The sequence below is a fragment of the Rhinolophus sinicus genome, chromosome 14 (genome assembly GCF_057876585.1).
Source record: "Rhinolophus sinicus isolate RSI-liver-muscle chromosome 14, RSI-T2T, whole genome shotgun sequence".
NCBI classification, from domain to species: domain Eukaryota; kingdom Metazoa; phylum Chordata; class Mammalia; order Chiroptera; family Rhinolophidae; genus Rhinolophus; species Rhinolophus sinicus.
Window position 1 is genome coordinate 185,073,416 of NC_142514.1, and position 19,542 is coordinate 185,092,957.

Consider the following 19,542-nt stretch of genomic DNA (forward strand, 5'->3'; position numbering starts at 1 on the left):
GAAGCTCCTTAGTAGGAGAGGTGGTTCCCACTACCAGCATCTCAACTGGCTTATCCTGTGGACGAGCCGTTGTCAGGGGGGGAACGGTCAGACCCCTTACTCCAGACAGTTTCAGGGCCTGGGGCCTCCTGCCCTTACCAGACATCCAGAAAGGAGGAGGCTTGCGGGGAAGCTTTGGGGGGCCCAGGAGCACTGCCTTGGGAGGGTTGGATGGTAGCACATGGACCCACCCTGCAGCAGCTCCCTGGGCCTTGACAATTAAATACCACAGGAGGGAGGTGGGAGCTGGTGCAGGCCTGCGGCTTCTGCTCAGCCACCTCCCACCATCGGCGCAGGAGTGAGGTGGTCCAGGGTGTGGGCAGGACAGGCAGGAATTCTCCCGGGACTGTGGGGGGCGGGGTGGACGGGAAGGCTCACTCCCTCTCTAGACTATAGTGCAGGGCACCTGAGAAGGGTCCACAGGCTGGGCGAGGTCCGATTCCTGGAGTTTACCCTCCTCCCCACTCCCGCCCACCCAGGCCTAGTACCCAGTAAGGGCAAATGCATGTTCATACACAGGCCCAGCCCTCTCCTCACCTCCAGGGATTGGTAGTGGGTGAGGGCTGCCCACCCACCCACCGAGCAGGGGATCTGAGCTTCTTCATAGAGGCCCCTTCAAGCTCCTGGGGGTGGAGGCAGCTCCCCACAAGAGCTCAGGGCTGGAGGCCTGGAGTGGGGTCTCCTGAGAAAGAGGTGAAGTCTGAGGACTGAGGAGTCAGGTCCCCCCATGGCCCCCTCCGCCACCTTCAGGCCTGGGAGGTGCTTCCCTTGTGTGGAAAGCTGGCGGAAGCTTTTGGGTAGATGGGTCCTGGCCCCACCTCCTGTGTGTCCTCAGGACCCCATCTGGTTTCTCTGAGTCCCCAGAAGTGTCATTGTGGTGGCCTCCAACTCTGCTCTTCTGGAATTCCCTGTGTGGCCTGGGGAGGGGTGGGTGGGAGGATGGGGAGGGCAGGCGGGCACCCGACCTCCGGCACGTGAAGCTCTTGGAAACACACTGGGTCCCTTCTGTCCACAGAGCAGTCGCCTTGCTGGGAGCAGTGGCCTGGAGAGGCCAGGAGAAGCCAGGAGAGGCGAGTCAGGCTGCCTGGGGCCGGTCACCAGGGAAATGCACGTGGGGGTGAGCCCGCCTGCGGGTGGGGCTGCAGGCCCTGCGCTGGCACCACCAGCCTGGGCAGAGCAGGTCCTGGTGTGCGGCAGGCGCCAGCCGCTGGCGCTGCTTCCTTGATGGGCATGTCACTGTTAGCCGCCCCGCCTGTCCAGAGCTTGGACAGACACCCTCCCTGCCCTCTCCCAGCTCTCCGCACAGGAGGGGGGCCTGCTTCTGACCTGGGCCTCTCTTTGGGCCTATGCAGTGAGCAGCCTTCTCCAGAGTTTCCGCACAGGCCCCGGGGCCCCGGCTGGACACCAGGAGCCCAAGATGGGGCTGAGCAGAGGCCAGGGGCATCAGGACTCCTTCTGACGGCCTTCGTAGAAGGCGTCTCCTGCAAGGAGCTGCAGCCTATGCTCAGATGTAGGGAGGTTCCCCCTGGGCACAGGGCACCAGCTGCCTCAGGCAGTTTGGGACAGAGTTCTGGATGGGGAGCAATAGGTAAAGATGCAGCCCCCCAACCCCAGGGGTCCTCCGTGTGGAAACACTGTGCTCCATATAGGCAGGGCCTGTAGTAGCCAGCTCAGGGACTGGCGCCGAGTAGGTGTGACGAAAACAGGTTCCCAGAGGGAGCAGGGGGCCTGGGTGGGCACTGGGGCTCGCCAACAGAAGATGGTGTGGCTGGCCCACAGAAGCTCATTCCTCCAGAGGAACAGACACCTTATCAGGAGAGCACGCCAGAGGTGTACAGAGACCTGCCGGGAGAGGGGGCACAAGAGCTGGGGGACACAGCAAGTTTCAAGGGGTGGAAAGGCTACCTGTCAGGGCCTCCAGGTGCCCAAGGGCATCCTTAGTGTGTGAACAAGACCACAGATAGGACAGAGGCAGTAAGATATAAAATGTTTATTGATGTACATTTTTTTTCCCTCTCATAAAACTTCCTCTGGCTATACTGGGCCACTGTGCTTGTAGGTGGGCTGGGTGACCAGGTGGAGCCAATGCCCACTTTCCGATGGGGGCTGGAGCCCAGAGGCTGCCGGGATGGTCTACAGGTGCCCAGGGTCCATGTGGGCAGCAGAGGGGACACACCATGTGCTCCAAGAGGCTGCCGGGGCTGGCTGGCATGGAGTCAGAAAAGAGCGCCCCACCCAAGCTGGCTGAAGGTCCTTCCCGTCTCCAGCTGCTCCCCATGACTAGAAATGCACCCATTGAAGTCACCATAGGATACATCCAGCGGGCAGGGATGTCATTTGCAGAGTTGGAGCTACCAGCCAGGTTACCCAGAACCCTCTCCCGGGTGGCACCGTTTCATTCACGTCTGCCACTAACAGGGACTTGAGAAGATGGAATGGCGAGAGCAGTGGCAGGGAGGAAGCTGGTGGCCTGATCGGTGATGCTGCTGCTGTGTCATTTTCAATGAGGGCTGATTGAAAGGGGCAGGAGATGGACAGGGCTGGGTGGCCCTTCTCTTCTCCTTTCCAGACAAGCCCGTGGCGGGGAGAGCCCCATCCCTTGGGACTTCTGTACAATGGGTCACTGACGGACGAGAGTGGCTGGGAAAGCCTGGCAGGACCACAGGGTCTGTTTGCAGGTGGCTGCATGGTCTCTTGGCCACCCATGGAGCCTCCATCCCCGGGAGACGGAGGCCAGAGGGGCGGCAAGCAGACTTTTCTCCTTGCACTTGGGTACCGGGCACTGGGACACCAGGGCGGCTGCCCAGTTCCTGTCCCTGCGGAGGGTCTCTGGAGGTCCTGGCTGCTCCCAGCCCCGGCCTCCTCTCCAGGTGCCCGCCTCTCAAGAGGTGTTCCCAGAGGGGCACTGCATCTCCATGGTGACCGTGTTGGGTGTCCCACCCCCGGCCTCCCCCAGTTCGGCACCATCTCGCAGCGCCCGCTGGAAGACCACCCGGAGAGGCTCCCACAGCCGCTGAGACTTGTCCCTCCCGGCCAGGAAGTAGACGACGGGCTTGGCGCTGCTGTTGATGCAGATACACAGGTCGGTGATGTACTCGGGGAAGGGGGCCGGGATCTGGAAGACCCAGAAGAGGAACCAGTCGATCCCCAGGTAGATGGAGGACACCAGGAACACCGACACCATGGCCAGGATGACGTGGTTGAGCTTGGCGGAGCGCTGGCGCCGCCGGGCCCGGCACTCCACATGCACGATGAGCGCCAGGCAGGGCAGCACCATGAGTGGGCAGAAGACCAGGAAGAGCAGGATGCCCAGGAAGATGTCCATGTACCTGCAGGCTGGCCCGGAGGCCTGGCGGCCCAGGAACACGCAGAAGTAGTTGTGGATGCCGGTGACCAGGAGCGACAGGGTCCAGAGCAGGGCGCACACTACGGCCGACAGGCGCTTGGGCCTCCGGCGCCAGTACCAGGCGGGAAAGATGACGGACAGGCAGCGCTCCGAGCTGATGGCCGGCAGGAGGCTCACACCGGTGACAAACGTGCAGAGGCCCACGATCCTGGACACGGCGCGGACGTAGTCGGCGAAGGTGCCCAGGAAGCCCCCGGTGTTCAGGATGGACAGCACGGCCTTGCTGAAGAGGTAGCCCACGTCGGCGCTGGCCAGGTGCAGGAAGTAGATGGAGAAGGGGCTCCTCTTGATGGAGAAGCCGAAAAACCAGAGCACCAGCCCATTGCCCACCAGGCCGCACAGACACAGGAGCAGGAAGGTATAGTTCATGACGGCCGGCGGCGGCAGCATGGCGATCTGTTCGATGGTCAGGAAGCCACGGCTGTAGAGCTCAGGGACCTCGCTCCCAGGACACATCTGTGCAGCCACGGAGGGGGGAGGAAGGCACCCGGTGAGGCCACTGGCACCCACCCCCACCCCCACCCGCACCTGCATCCCGGTGTGCTGGTTCTCCTTACAGACGTGCAGAGCCACGGGCTCTGGAGCAACTACTTGGCTCCAGCGAGAGCAGAAGACACCCCTGACCCCACACAGTGCCTCGGGTCTGGAGCTAGCAGCCTACAGGAGTGACAGTGAAAATGATCCATCGCTCACACTGTGACGACAGGGGAAATGCGACTCTGTAGATGACGGCACTGGATCAAAGGGAAGAGAGACTGTGGTCACGGTCCGGAATAATGTCCTTGATCTTAGAAGATACAGACCGTCTGGGGGAACAGGGGCTTGGGGTCTGCAATTTACTACGTTGGTGCACAAGTCACTGTAGTTTTTGCAATTATTTTTAACCTTGAAACCACAATTACTTTTGCATCAAACTAATGCTTTTAGATAGTTGTGGGAGGAAAAGTCTATCGAGACACACGGGTAGAAAGTGCACGTGGAGGAAGGGTAACCATCACTGCACTGCTGAAGGATGTGTGTGCATCGTGCTATTCCGCCAAGCTCTCTGTATGTTGCAATTTTTCACACTAAAATATGAAAATATTTATTTAAAAAATAAAATCATTTGTAACTTACAAAAAAAAGTGTGAACTTGGCTCCCAGTGGGGTCGGAGACACCTGGTATCAGAGGTGCCCCCTGCTGGGCTAGGACAAGCCTCTGGGTTTCTGAATCCAGGCAACTGGACCTGGTCTGGGGGATCTCTGAGGAGGGAGAAGGGCTTAAGTCTGCGGCTATTTATCAAGCTGTAGGGAAGCACTTCAGTATTTTAACAAAGGCTCTGACAGCACGAGTACATCCCGCTGAGTATCGGTTTCGCCTGCAGGGTCTGGGCTGGCATATCAGTGCTTGAAGGTGAACCAGGCATGGCAAGGGGCGGGGGCGGTGGTGGTGGCAAACCCGAAAGCACCTGTACTGAGCAAGTGGGCAACCGCTCTGCTCCAGCCGTCATCATTCTTCCCCTGTCCCCAGAAAAGCCAGAACTCTAGATTGTAATGTGACCCTCCTGATCTTTAAATGTTCACATTTAAAAAACACTGTGTGGGCCAAACACAACACATCTACAAGCTGGATTCAGTTCTCAGGCTGTGGATTTTGACCTCTCACTCCAAGTGCAAAGGCTGCCTAAAGCACTGTCACTCCCCTTGCCACACCCTGGCAGACATCGCTAATCCATCCCAGCTCCTTACTACACAGCCTGAACCTGGCCTTGGCCTTGTCCCTCATCTCCTCTCCCCCTCGCCCCATCTAAGGCTAGGTATCAGTCCCAATGCTCATGACTCTCCAAAACAAAACCAGCGGGAAGGTTCTTGAAGCAGGACAATTCTGCCACTTTCCACGTGGCCCCAGCTCTGGCAGAAAGCCAGATTGCTCTCTGGATCTGATACCTCGTAACAAAAGGAGAGAACTTCTGGATCAGGTCAAGGGGAATCTGTAGACAGGGACTGGAGGGTGTTGGCCAAACTTTGAGGAGACGCCGTGAGGTCAGGGCAAGCACTTGACAGGCATCCCATCAGCCTCTAAGTACATTTATTGGCTCAATGTCTCTGTCTGTCAACCCCCAAGCCCCTTAGCTCGCTATTTACTTAGCCTTTCTGGTTGGAGGCCATAGAGTAGTCTCTGCTCACCTGGGGAACCAGACCCAGTAATCCATGAGCCCAGAGGCCTAAACAGGCCTGTGGAGAGCCAGCTCCAAGACCGGGAGTGGACGAGGCCACAGGGCTGGATCTCACTGATCAGATCACTCAGTGCCTCTCCAGGCTGGAAAAAGCCTGCAATCCTCGTCCTCGTCCTTGGAGTCAGAGCGGGAGGGCTGGGTGAGTCACTGGGCGTGGAGCTGCCACCCCCAGACACATACCGCCTTGTAAAAGGCCTGCTCTGGAGCCTGGCCCCCTCCCCAGCTCTGACTTTTCTCTGGGATTTCTGGGCACTCCCCCCAGCCAGCGCCATCTCTGCTCCCCTTGGCTGCCACTCCATAGTGGTCACTACTGGAGGAGGGAAATGCCAGGGGCTGAGGTTCAGGGCCCCAGGGAGGGGTCCTGGCTCTGTTCCGACCTCTGGGCTCATCCCAGCCAAACTGCTACACTGGTGGGAGCCTCCATTTCCTCACATGTAGAAGAGGCTGCTTTAGGTAAACTCCAAGGTCCTTCCAACTTGACAGTGTTTTGCCCGAATTCAGAGGGAATTCCAGAGCGTTCGAAGGCCTCTGAGACGTAGCGGTCTGGGGGTGAGGTGGGGGCAGAAGGAGTGGGTCAGCCCGATGGGTTGTCAGAAATCTCAGCCTTGCCTGGTGATTGGAGATGGGAGGTAAACCAGAACTCATGGATCCTCCTTGAGCAACCCTGGTAGGGTGGCCCAGAGCGGGCAGTGCCCTGTGGAGCATGTGACATCATGGGCTCCTTGGAGCCAGCCTCTCAGGGCCGTGGGAAGTAGCTGACTACCCCATCTCCACAGGGAGGAGATGGAAGGAGGACTCTCGGTAGGTAACAGATGCCCCAAGGTCAGCAGGGGAAGGGAGTGGAGGGCGCCCAGTCCCCTGTGGTGGTGTCACTGATGAGGACACTGGAGACCTGAGGTAACATGCCTGGCCACACAGCCCAGGGGGTCCCTGCTGCCCGCCTGTGGGTCCTGAGCTAGAGGATGGGGCCTGAGCAGTGCTGTGCGTATGGGTGGGAGGGGAGATGCTGGCCGCGTGTGCCCCCTCCCACCGCACCCACGCCGCGGCCCTGGGGCCACGGATCCCCCTGCAGTGCCTGTGCGGCCTTGCCTTATTCCTGTTGGTGGGATGGGCCTCCCAGGAGCAGTTTCCAGCCATCTCCAGGCTGGGCGAGTCCAGATTCCTCACAGCTCGGCTCACAGCTCACCCGCCGACTGGCACACCCCACCTGCCAAAGGCAGAAAGGGCCACATCAGGCCAGCTGTGCTCTCCAGCCCCACTTAGACCCCTGTCCCCAGGCCTCTCACCTTAGAGGAAAGGCTGACAAGCAGTCACCTGGCTCCCTCAAAAGCAGGGCCATTTGGGAAGCACAGTGACTGTCCTGCGGAGGCCAGAGCAGGTCACCTCCTGCCTGGGTCCCTCATCCACCCTCTGTTGACATGCTAGTGAGACCTTGCTGAGGAAGAAACCCCTCTCCTTCTCCCTTGGGTGCCAGATTTCTGGAGCCCCCCCATATGTCCTGGGTGCCTCTGTGCTTAGCCTGTGGTGGGCCAGGGGTTCCCAGCAGTCAGGCCCTGAAGGCAGGGAGGCTTCCCGGTGGAGGAGGTCTTTGGCAGGGCCTTGTGTTTGTAAGATGCTAAGGTGTCTGGTCTTTCTCCTATAGGTGCCTTGAAGGCAGGACAGCTGTCATCATCCGCATCATTGTCACCACCATCAATCCCTGTGTCAATGACTGCCAGCTGGCCCACACCCATCATCCCTTTTGGAAGGCAGGTGGGGAGGCTTGGGAGGGGTGACAGTCCTTGGAGTGGGGGCGTCCCTGCCAAAGACTTCCACCCTGGCCAGGCAGTGCTCATTGGTCCTCCTGCCCAGGGGTTCCCTGGAATTGACTCCTGTCCCCCAACCTAAGCTCTGCCCCCCGCAGGCAAGCACCTGACCATGGTGCAGGTGGGGAAACTGAGGCTGTGAGCAGAGAAGGGGCTTTGTAGGGGCACAGCCCAGGCCGCAGGCTGCTAGACCTCTCCTCAGCCTGGAGCGAGCGCTGGGCAGCCCTCTCAGCTCCACTCCCCCGGAATTCCTTCCTCCCTGCTGCAGCAGACGCCACGCGCATCCCACTCCGCTGCCGCCCATCCCTCCCACACTCCCAGTCCGGGGCGGGGCCTCGGCAGGCGCGCCCATTATTGGCTGGGGCGGTAAGCGCGGGTTGCCCATCCCTCTTTAACCCTTGGTTTCCCGGATCTCTCCCCAACGCCAGTGCTGTCCCGAGGCCCCGCGCAGTTGGAAGGCGCCACCCTGGACAGCTGCCCCGGAAAGCGTGGGGGTTGCACAGGTGCCCCCGGGCGTTACTCGCAGGGGTTGGGGGGAGCCCTTGTGCGCGAGAATAAGTGAGAGAGTTTGTGGTGATGCGTGTGCAGTGCAGGTTTGCATGGAGCGGGTGCTAGGAAGTGTGCATCTTGAGCCTGTTCCCTCCCCTTTGAAGTCTTGACTGTAGTTGGGCCACTGTCCCCATTGCCACCGGCAGGCATGCTTCTCCCCGCGCTGGGGCTTGCCCAAGCTCTCCTGGTGCCTGCAACCCCAAACCTACCTGCCTCACCCCTTACCCCTCCTGGCCCCAGGTACATCCCCTGCACTGTGCCTATTCTTCTTGGTGGCCCTTCCAGACGTGCGCCACCCTTTAGGTCTGGGTTGCCGGCTATCCAGAGCCTCACCCTTTCACCTAGGCAGGTCAGACGTCCAACTACACAGGTGCCCCCAAAGGCAGCCGGCTGGGACCTACCCATGACTCCCAGCTTGGACCCTGCATGTGGTCAGGGCCCTGAGCTCACCTTTGCTGATTGATTCGATGGGTGGTCTCTGAGCCCTGCCCTGCCACTGGCAATCTGAAAAGCTATTGCACTCATGCAAAGAGATCTAGAAGCCAAGTGGACCCCAGATGGGCCATAAAAAGACATGTGTGTGACATGTGCATGGGACGTGTGTGAGTGCATGTGAGAATACTGTGCTCCTCAGGTCAGGATCTGGCCGGTGACAGCTAGCTTCCGCTAAAGCAGACAAAAAAAGAAAAAAGCTGCCAGCTCAGCTCACTCCTGAACCTCCCCCTCAGAACACAAGCCCTAGGATGGGTCCCTGTGGCCACCTGTCTGCCTCCTCCAGGCCTCAGGAATCTCCTCATCTCCTCCCCCCTCCTTCCTCCCCCCACCAGCACCCAGCACCCGGGGCTCCAAGGCCACTAGGTGAGGCTGGCTTCCAGGAGGCCCAGGTGGGAACCATCAGACCCCACTTCTCCAATCCATCTTCCCAGCCCCTTTCTTTGTCCCCAGGCTGCCACCTGGGCTGGGCTTGAGAGCGCTGGCTGTCACTCCCCCCAGTCGCAGAGAGCCAGCATTTTCTCACTCCAGGTCCTCAATTCCCCAGCTCACAATTTGGATTGAAGAGGTTTATGGGGGTGGGGGGATTGAGACCTTCCAGAAGATCTCCAGGCCTCCATCCAACGCCAACACCACATCAGGAGCTTTGGGCCTGGGGGAAGGGGGACGCAGCCACCCAGTCTCCTGTGGCTCTCCAGGCTGATCCCTCCCTGGTGTCCACCCCAGAGCCGGCCCCACAGCTGTGGGAGCTCAGCACCCGATGGAAAGAGGGGCGTGCCCCTAGTGCGTGAGAGCAGTGGGAGCCATCTCACCATGCTTGGGACGCTGCCCGCTGGGTGTTTCCTCCCCACCCGTTCAGGGCTGGACAGCTGCTGGTGAGGGTGGTGGAGCGACAGAGGGGGAGCCCCGACCCACAGCAGGACAGGGCAGGAGCTGGAAGTGGAGGACAGCTTGGCGGTCAGGAACTTCCAGAAGGCCAGGGCCTGCCACATAGGAGGGGGACTCTCAAAGATCCCCAATGTCCCTGGGACTCCTGGAGCCTCAGAGGCTGCAGGAGGTGACAGCCTCTCAGGGGTCTCAGGGCTCCTGCTTGGGGCTGTGTGGTTTCTGGGCGGTGCCTGCCCTGAAGGTGCCCACCTCATTCTCCTCTGCCTGGCCTTCCCCTGCAGCCCCAGTTCCTGGACCTCATCATCAGCCCCCTCCCCCCCACTCCCCCCACCCTGGGCCCCACGGAACTACCTGCAGCTGTCCCTTTGTGGAGGGCTCCTGCGGTGATGCCTGCCTCTGGCTGTGACCCGCGAGGCAGCAGTCCCGCGCAGAGTAGGGCCTGAGCCTCGGAAATGCGAGCTCAGAGTAGAGGAGAGCCCTCGCCTGCCGCCGGAGAAGATGGCTTTGGAAGCAGAACCCGCCCCAAACCCAATTCCAGGCCCGGCGGGAGGGGGAAAGGGAGGGGGGGACGGGAGGGGGAGGGGGGCGGAGGAGGAGGGGCTGAGCGGGGATGAGGCTTCGGGAAGGAATGCCCACTCAGGAGCCCCCCCAGAGCCCCACTGGGAACTCATCTCTCTGCCTGGTGACGTCACGTTGGCCCCTTGCATTCTTGCCAGTGTCCAGCTGTTAATCTCCGGAGCGTCCTGCAGCTCCACAGGGCGGCCCAGGAGAGGGAGCGCCTGGCTGTCCACTTGCCTGGTGCCTTCGCGCGGCTCCAGCTGGGCCTCTCGGGGGCGTGCAGGCCCAGGAGAGGCGGGTCCCACCCGGTGGTTCAAGTGTGCCGAGGGGCTGACACAGAGAAGCCAGGAGGCAGAGGGTGAAAGCTCCATGGAGGAGGTGGTGCAGGCGCTTTTGAGAGGTAGACCTGGCAGCAGGCGGTGAGGCCACCCAGGTGGCACCTCACTCCCCCCCCAATCTGCCATGGCCCCCCGCCGGCTTATGGAACCAGGAATTCCCTTCTCCCGGCCCTAATGGCAATCAGATGGTGCAAGTGGAAAATCACTGCGCTCGCCTGGGGCCGAGCAGGGAATTGGCGGCTGTGTTGCCTGGTGTGTGCGCGCGTTCAGCTGGGGGGATGAGTCAACCTCGACTCCCCCCTTCCCCCACGAGCGCCCGCGGGGTCCTGGGGCACCAAGCCAAAGCCTGGGGGTTGCAGTACCCCAGGGATGGCCTGAGGACGGGTGGTGAGGAGTGGCTTCCCAGGGAGCCCCGCGGGAAAGCCCCCCTGCCCTGGGCCAGCTTTCTCACGGCCCAGGGAGCCCGAGGGAATTCCAAACAGTGCTTTCTCTGCGGGAGCAAATGGTGCCCAGTTTGTGTGTGGGGGTGGGGTGTGGGGGTGCCTCTGTGGGCAACCGGAAATAGAGCCCGGGCCGCAGACCTCCTGCCGGCCCCCCCTGCCCCCCCCCCCCCAGGAACCCGGTGTCCCTGCCCATATGCAAACCTCAGGTGAGGAGGGAGTGTGGATTGTTGTTCCCTGCTTGGCCCAGCTGACCTCCTGGGGCGGGGAAGGTGCAAAAGGAGTGCCCTAGGAGCTCGCTGAAGGGGCTGAGAGGCATCGCAGGCTGCAGGTAGCTGGTGACCCTCCCTTCCTCCCCAGGGCTGGCCAGCTGGGGCCCAGCTGGGCCTCTTGTTTATGTGGGGAGGCCAGGGGGAGGTGGGGAGAGGGTGGGGGAGGCCAAGTCCAGGCAAGTGCCAAGTGTAATTGCATCTGGACACTTAAAAGGAATTGTGTGAAGTGGGCAGCGGCTCTGAAGTCCACCGCCTTATTTGGTATGGAAATTTGTTTCTTTCAAAACTGATGAGAGGTGCTTGTCAGTGGGAAAGCCACCCTTCGCCTGGGTTTGCTGCTGTTCTGTTGCCAACAGGTGTCCCTAAGCTGGAGGCAGGGCTCCTGCAGGAACAGTGGAGAGAGCCCAGCTGGCATGTGGGGTTTCTGTGGCTGCTTCCAATCTTGGTAGTTTCCTTACCTGTCAGGTGGGCCTCAGTTTCCTCGCCTGTCAGGTGGTGAAAAAAAACATGGTCACAGAGTGGCCGTGAGGAAGGGATCAGATCTGGTAGAAAAGTGCTTGTGCACCTCAGAGGGCCCTGCCCAGGCCAGTGTGTGGGCATCATGGAGTCACTCCCTCCCTCCGGCCACAAGGCTCAGGGCTCAGTCCGGCGGTGACTGCCCAGTGCCGGCCCACTCGGACATTGGACACCGTCCCTGCATTGCCACCTCTCACATTCTTCCTCACACTGAATAGCCACCACCCCGCCAACAGGTGCCCTCCTCGGCCCCTCCCGACAGAAAGGAACTTTATTTTGAATTGTCCCCTGCCATAGGCCTCACCGTAGACTCTGTGGTCTCATACCCCACCCCAGGCCACCTCAGGCCAAGATCTTCCCCTGCTGGGGGCTCTGGGCAGGGCTGCCTCCTGCCAGGGCCCACAGCTGCTCCCTGGGTGACGGGTCAGCCCCTCTGAGCCAGCGGGCCCCAGAGCCCCTGCACACACCTCTCTACTGCAGGCATTCATAGAGCACCTGCTGGGCCCCAGGCTGATGAACAGGGCAGGCAAGGAGTCTTCCCCAGGGAGCTGATGGCAAGCCGGGAGGCAGGCCAAAATCAGATGACCCAAACACAAGTAAAACCACGCCTGAACAGAAGGCACCAGGGCCAGGCATACCAGGGAGATGAGGACAGCTTCTCTGAGGAGGTGACAGTGGAGCCCATGGGGAAAGTTGGGCAGGAGTGACTCCGGTGAGAAGGGGAAGGAAGGCATCGCAGCACAGGAAACGGTATGAGCAACGACTGTGTGGTATGAGGCAGGAAGGTGTGTGCACAGGTGATTGGGGGGTGGCTGCATGAGGCCGAGGGGACCCTCCCCCTCTCCAGTTGGAGATCTTGTGCTTCTTATCCCGTTCTCACCTTCCTGCTGCCATTTGTTCCATCTGCTCAGGGGACAGGTGCAGTGGTGCTAACGACAACTACAGCTACCACTTACTGTGTCCTGTGAGCCAGGGCCTGCATAAATTGAATCATTTAATCCTCATAACATCCCCCACTTACGGAGTCATCCAACATGTATTTATTGAACACCTACTATGTGCCAGGCCCTGTTCTAGGTCCTGGGAATCCACTGACGAATGAAACAAGTGAAGCTCCCTGCCTGCGAAGTACCCAGATTCTGGAAATGAGGAAACTGAGGCCCAGGGAGTAACTCTGTGTATCTGTTAGATACCCCCACCCCCACCTCAGGACCTGCACCGGGGGGGCTGGGACCTCTCCGTGTCCACATCTCTCTCCTGGGCATGGAGCATCGAGATGTGAGGAAAGCTCCGGAGCCCTGGGATCCAGCGCTGGCTCTGCCTCTGATGAACTTCGGGAAACCCCAGTTGTGCCATGGAGAGGGTGGTGGGGTTCGGTGGTACCCCATCCTCTCCTTTCACTGTAGCTCTGGTAGGCTGCTTCGTCATTTTTCTCAGCTGGTCTATCGAGATATAATTCACATTCCAAACAATTCGCCTCTTGAAAGTGTGCAATTCAATGGTTTTGGTGTATTCACAGCTGTGCATGTGGTTATCACCGCAATCTAATCAGAACACTTTTGTGTCCTCCCCCCCACTCAAGAAACCCCATACTCATTAGAGTCACCCCTATTCCCCCATGCCCCAGCCCCCAGTGACCACCATGTACTTCTGTCTCGGTGGGTTTGCCTGTTCTGGACATTTCATAGACATGGAATCACACACTTTGTGGTCTTTTGCGTCTCGTTTCCTTCACTGAGCATAACGTTTTCATGGTTCATCCATGTTGTGGCCTGTGTCAGTGCTGCATTCCTTTCTGTGGTGATAGGCTGGTTTTTTAGGTCTGTGTGGTCCCAGGCCCCTCTCTCTTCTGCTGAGATCCTCCAGGAGACCAGGCAAATGTGTACATGGTCTGGGTCTCAGGTCAATCCCTGAGGCCCTTTGGTTTCAACCCTTGAGATAAAAAGTCTCCAAGGTCTAGCTAGCTTTCCTGATGGGGCAGGGTGAGTAGGGTCCCTTCTCCTCCTCTCTCCCCTCCTCCAGCCAGGCTGGACCATCTGTGATAGAAGGTGCATCTTGGGATCTCTGGAGAAGCCTACATTTTCCTCTGTCCCACATGTGGGAGACTGGCTATTTATTTGTCCATCCATCCATCCATCCATCCATCCATCCATCCATCCCTCCATCCATCATCCATCCATCATCCACCATCCATCCATCCATCCATCATCCATCCATCCATCCATCCATCCATCCATCATCTATCATCCATCCATCCATCCATCCATCCATCCATCATCCATCCATCCATCCATCCATCCATCCATCCATCCATCATCTATCATCCATCCATCCATCCATCCATCCATCCATCATCCATCCATCCATCCATCCATCCATCCATCCATCCATCCATGATCTATCATTCATCCATTCTTATCTTCATTCAACACATAGTTACTGAACACCAACAATGTTGATCCTGGGAAAAGAATGACGGAGGATCCAGACATGAGGGGAGAGGCCAGTTGATAAACAGAAACAAGTGAACAGAAGAATTCCAGCGGGGATCATTGCAGTGAAGAAGACGAGCAGTTGTGGTGATAGTAAAGTACATGGTGGGCGAGGAGGGGGTGTGGCATAGGCTGGATAACGGCTTCCTAAACATTTTGATGTCCTAACCCCCAGACCCTGAGACTATGTGCCCCTCCATGGAGAAAAGGACTTTGCAGACGTGATGAAGCTAAGGATCCTGAGATGGGAAGATGAGTCTGGATTATCCAGGAGGCTCCGTATAACCACAAGGGTCCTTACACGAGGGAGGCAGGAAGGTCAGAGTGAGACGTGATGATGGAAGACCCTCAGGAGATCAGGCGGGAGATGTGGTGACTGAGGAAAGAGGCTGGAGGAACGTGAAAAAGAGGCCACAGAGCCGAGGATGCAGGTGGCCTCCAGAAGTTGAAAACGACAAGGAAATGGATCCTCCCCTAGCGGTTCTGGAAGGAACCAGCCCTGCAGACACCTCGCTTTTAGGCTTCTTGTCTCCAGAACCACAAGGGAATAAATGTGTGTTGTTTTAAGCCACTATGTCTGTGGTCATTTGTTACAGTAGCAGCAGGAGGCTCATACAGAATGACAGATAGGCCTGTTGATGAAGAGCAGGCTGGAAGCACTTTCTGCTTGAGCTGAGCCCTGAATGGGGGGAGGACGAGGAGCCAGTTACTCACTGAGTCCACAGGAAAGCATTGCAGGATAGACAGCAGCAGGTGCTAAGGCCCCCAGGTGGGAAAGGATTTGGTGTGTTAAGGGAACAGAAAGGGTGGCTGGAGGGCAGGAGCATGTGATAAGGCTGGGGGTGGGTGGGGCCTCCGGGTCCCTGCAAGCCCCAGGGTAGTGCCACCTCCTGGAACCACAGATGGGATGTTCCAGGCACTGGGCCTTGGCTGGTTTCCTGTCTTTCTAGTTGGAGACTCTGTTCAATTTCCAATTCCTCACTTCCCTGATGTCCAGACACTTCCCAGCTGTGTCCACTTTTCTCCCTTCCCACGGCCATTCTGCTGGTGCAGGCCTCTGGCACCTCCTGCCCCGACTCCTTGCCGGTGGCCTGGCCTCCACTCTGCCCCACTGTGCGTGCTACTCACACATCAGAAGTCCAGCATCGTAGCTCCACTGCCCTGCCCAGCTTAAACTGCATGGCCAACCGTGATCTCAGCTTCGGTCCCCCTCTGCTCATCTACACCCCTCCTCCTTCCCCTCCACACCCACCCCTGCCCGAGCAAATCCCAGTTGTCATCAGTTCACCATCACCCCTTTCAGTGGGTCATTGTGACACCTGCGAAAACTAGGCGGTGCAGGGCAAGAGTCAAGCTGCTAGCAGCAGTCAAGGTGGCTGCCAGACCCTCCTGGGCACTGGTATAACAGACTCCTGACTAAGGGGTGGGGGAGTAGGAGGCAGGGAGGCCAGGGGTGGTGCTGCACTAAACCCGAGATCACCTTCTGGAGTTGGGTTCAGGCCTGCCATTGGCACATATGTGCAAATAAAATGAAAATGTGCCTTGACGCCCATCAAATTAGTCACAGTTTTCCCTGGCACTAGTGCAGAACTGCAGGGTTATCCTCAAGCCTGAGTGATCAGGTATCTGCTGTTGTGGGAGGCCATGCTTCCCAAACTTTCTGGCAGAAGTAGCTGTTTTCCAGATGAAAGTCAAGATTGTTTAGCTCCTGGTACAGCAGTTTGATCTGGAATTTCCCCTGAGGTCTGGTTCCATCTGCCAGCTAAACAGATCACACAGATTACAGTGTGTGTGTATTTCAAGTCATTAAACTTTTGAAAAACGACCAGCATCTTTGAAAAAAATTAAGGTACAATACAGCAAACGTAAAATTTGCCGTGCTAACCATTTTTAAGTGCACAGTTCTGTGGTATGAAGTACATTCACACTGTTGCACCACCATCACCACCATCCATGCCCAGAACTTCATCTTTCCAAGTGGAAACTCTGTCCCTATGAAACACTCACTGCCCATTGTCTCCTCCCTCCCCCCTCCCCCCACCATCCTAATTTCTGTCTCTGTGAATCTGACTCCTCCAGGGACCTCCTGTAAGTGGAACCACACAGTGTTTGTCCCTCTGTGCCTGGCTTCTTTCACTGAGCACAATGTCCTTTGTTCTTGTGGTCTCCATCATACTCTACGTAGCACCCTAGTCCCTCAGCTGTTTACTCTTTGATAATTGGTTTCCTACTCTTGAGCAGTAAGCTCATCTATTATGTAGTTTTAAAATGCTTTTATTTCAGGAGACTTTCTTGGATTATAATTTTTGTTTCTTGTTCTGTTCCATTGCTTTGGTTTTCTTCTGGGAGTCCTATTATATGTTTCTTGGATCTTCCTTGCCGATTTTCCATATCTGTAATTTTCCCTTAACATCTTTTTTTTATTTGTCTCAACATTTCTTTTTGATTTTTAAATGTTCCTGCTTTCCATAGTCTGTTTTTCGTAAGGCTGTATTTGTAGTATTCATTTGCTCTTACGTTTCCATTAGTTATAGTCTTAGTTTCTTAAATGGTTTCCTCTTTTATTTTAATTCTTTTCTGAGTTCTGTCACCTCTTTTCAAATTTTCCTTTTCTCCAATTGCTTTGTTTCTGAGTTTCTTTTCTGATTTTGGTGTAAGCTATTCTTTTACGACTTCTATTAGTTTCTTAATATATAAAATAATAGACACTATTCAGCCATGAAAAGGAAGGAAATCCTGCCATTTGCGACAACATGGATGGATCTTGAGGGCATCATACTGAGTGAGATAAACCAGTCAGAAAAAGACAAATAGTGTGGTCTCAGGAGGTCTGACAGTTAAGTTCACGAACTTGTTGCAACGATGTTGCTAACCTTTCTTGATATCAGAGGAATTATTCATTATGAATTTGTACCCACTGGACAAACAGTTAACCAAGTTTACTATTTGGAAGTGCTGAAAAGGCTGCATGAAAAAGGTAGACGACCTGAACTTTTTGCCAACAATTCATGGCCCTTGCATCACGACAATGCACCAGCTCACACGGCATTGTCTGTGGGGGAGTTTTTAGCCAGTAAACAAATAACTGTATTGGAACCCCCTCCCTACTCACCTGACCTGACCCCCAATGACTTCTTTCTTTACCCAAAGATAAAGGAACTATTGAAAGGAAGACATTTTGGGCGGCTGGTTAGCTCAGTTAGTTAGCACGTGTTGCTACTAACACCAAGGTTGCCAGTTCGATCCCCGCATGGGCCACTTTGAGCTGCGCCTGCCTTAAAAAAAGAAAAAAAAAAAGAGGAAAGGAGGACATTTTGATGACATTCAGGACATCAAGGGGTAATACGATGACAGCTCTGATGGCCATTCCAGAAAAAGAGTTCCAACATTGCTTTGAAGGGTGAACTAGGCCTTGGCATCAGTCCATAGCTTCCCAAGGGGAGTATTTCAAAGGTGACTAGTGATATTCAGCAATGAAGTGTGTAGCACTTTTTCTAGGATGAGTCCATGAGCTTAGTTGTCTGACCTTGTATGTGTGGAATCCCAAAACTCCAAACTCATAGAAACAGAGAACCGATTGGGAAACTCGCGGCGTTTGCGTTTGGAGGGCATTGTCTTTTTGGCGTGTCTTCGTGGGCTGTCATTCTGCTCCTCATTCTCTTCCCCATGTAGTGTCTTTGTACTTGGATCTTGACTATAGTTCTTTTCTGTTGCTCATGATTTTCCCAGTGAAATGAATTTTTCTGAATATTTTTGAAGGAGAGATAAGCCGATCTCTGTTGTATCCTCCCACTGTCCCCTTCCTGTCCGTTCGGATGCTTTCCCCAGCAGTTTCCTTTCTGTGGGGCTTTGTCCTGGAAGGAGGTTGTGTTTTGTGTTAGTTCCTGGGGCCTAGACTCCTGCCACACCTGGGCGTACTGCTGTCCCCTTACACTCACTGCCAATGGAAGCCTGCATGGTCCCCCTCTCGGCTGTGACTCCTGCTTTGTGCTGGGACCTCCATGCTTGCCGGTGAGTATCCGCTGGTCGTTGGAGGTCCTTCAGCTCCCAGGACCACCAGGGCCCTGCCGACTTCCCTTCCTGTCCTCTCTTGCAGTGGCTGATACCACTCTCGGGGGTCTTGCAGTCGGTGTTTGGTCCCCACCTTCTGGCATGCTGTGGACACCTTGCCTCTTGGTTTCCCTGCGGGTGTGGTCCATGAGGCCAGGGTTTGACTATCCGAGGTGTTCTGTCCATTTTTGTAGGGGAACTTTGGGCGACCCAAACACTATAGCATCACTGTTCCTTCTTCCCAAAGTTGCCTTCACACTCACTTTCTAAACAGGAGCAGAAACATCTGTCCTGAAAGTTAACGGGTTGTTGACAGCTCACGGTGGGGCCATTCTTTAAAGAAATGAGCAGTGCCAAAGAGCAGAGCATGACACGCTTGGGGATCTGGGCCTTTCCAGGCCCCTGTCCCTGGACTGCAGAAGCCCTGGGTAGAGGGCTGCAAGCAGGGCCACCATGCACTGTTGCTGGGCTGCGCCCTCTTGAAATGCCCCTGGCTGAGAGGGTGAGTGGGGCTGAATTCCAGCTTGGGCAGTTTGCTGAGCCCTGGGGCTGCACCCTCCACCCCAAGGACACCCTGTGATTACTAGTGTCGTCCCTGGCTGTAGGAGAGGGCATGGCCCCATGTCTGTGAAGTGTCTTTCTATGGGGGGATTCCACACAGGGTATTCTGCAAAGTGAAGGCTGGCCTGAGGTTGCTTCCCAAGATGGTGAGTGCTCACCCCCCTGGCTCTGAATTACACTGAGGTCACTTCCAGCAGAAATGCAGGACTCCCTTACCCCTGTCCTGGCCTGTGTGTCTGCAACCTCATCTGGGAAGGAAGCTTCAGGAATTGGGAACAGGTGGACCCTCTGCCAAGACAGAAGCTGGGAGAGTGAAAGGAATCCAACCAGTTAGGGAGTTGCTGGTCCATCTTAGTGTGGCCCAGCCCAACGGAACTGGCAGAGGGACCCTAGGGCCAAGCCCCTCCTGGAGGAGTCCCCCAGCTTTCCAACCCTTGCCCTAGGCATAGACTGCTCAGTTTCTTGGTTGGTGCAGGCCCTTTCCTACCTCTAGGTCTGTGCTCATGAGGTTGAGGTTCTCTGTACGTGTTAGTCCCTGGAAAACTCCCATGCATCCTGCAGGACCCAGTTTGAATGTCACCTCCTCCAGGAAGCCTCCCCATAAAGCCTCACTCTCCACCCATGCTCGGTTTGTCATTCCTTCCTAAGTGCTGTCACCACTGTCTCCATTCAACACGCATGGCTTCGGTCAGGCATTCAACAAACCTTTGTTGAGCACCTACTACGTGTTCAGCTTCTGAGGTGGGGTGAATGAGACAGTCCTGGCTCCTGTCCCTTGGGAGTGCGCAGTTTAGTTGACTGTCCTGTGTTTGCCTGCCGTTCCACAGGGATGGCACCACGGCTGATTCTCTACTGACCAAGTACCCCACGAAGATCTGGCACACAGCAGACACTTGATATGGGACCATCGTCCCCAGTGT

General features: G+C 56.7%; 1 protein-coding gene and 1 long non-coding RNA gene across 15 annotated transcripts; one reads left to right on the forward strand and one right to left on the reverse strand.

Annotated features, from left to right (window-relative positions):
- Positions 1–2,014: 2,014 nt before the first annotated feature.
- Positions 2,015–10,618, reverse strand: MRGPRF (MAS related GPR family member F). 12 transcript variants are annotated; one of them, XM_088789752.1, is made up of 5 exons: positions 9,747–10,618; positions 9,320–9,440; positions 6,751–6,868; positions 6,094–6,204; positions 2,015–3,901 (listed from the first exon to the last, which is right to left on the reverse strand). In XM_088789752.1, the coding sequence occupies exons 3-5, from the start codon at positions 6,796–6,798 to the stop codon at positions 2,921–2,923; spliced, it is 1,140 nt and encodes a 379-aa protein (XP_088645878.1). In that variant the 5' UTR covers positions 6,799–6,868; positions 9,320–9,440; positions 9,747–10,618; the 3' UTR covers positions 2,015–2,920. The 12 variants fall into 12 exon arrangements, with proteins under 12 accessions (XP_088645878.1, XP_088645879.1, XP_088645880.1 ...); XM_088789753.1 differs by having other exon boundaries at positions 9,320–9,490; XM_088789754.1 differs by lacking the exon at positions 9,320–9,440 and having other exon boundaries at positions 10,191–10,618.
- A 451-nt stretch (positions 10,619–11,069) lies between these two features.
- On the forward strand, positions 11,070–14,582 carry LOC141572298 (uncharacterized). 3 transcript variants are annotated; one of them, XR_016018423.1, is made up of 3 exons: positions 11,078–11,468; positions 12,000–14,109; positions 14,187–14,582. It is a non-coding gene; the product is annotated as an uncharacterized LOC141572298 (long non-coding RNA). The 3 variants fall into 3 exon arrangements; XR_012497663.2 differs by having other exon boundaries at positions 11,115–12,930; positions 13,956–14,109; XR_012497661.2 differs by having other exon boundaries at positions 11,070–14,109.
- Positions 14,583–19,542: the final 4,960 nt, after the last annotated feature.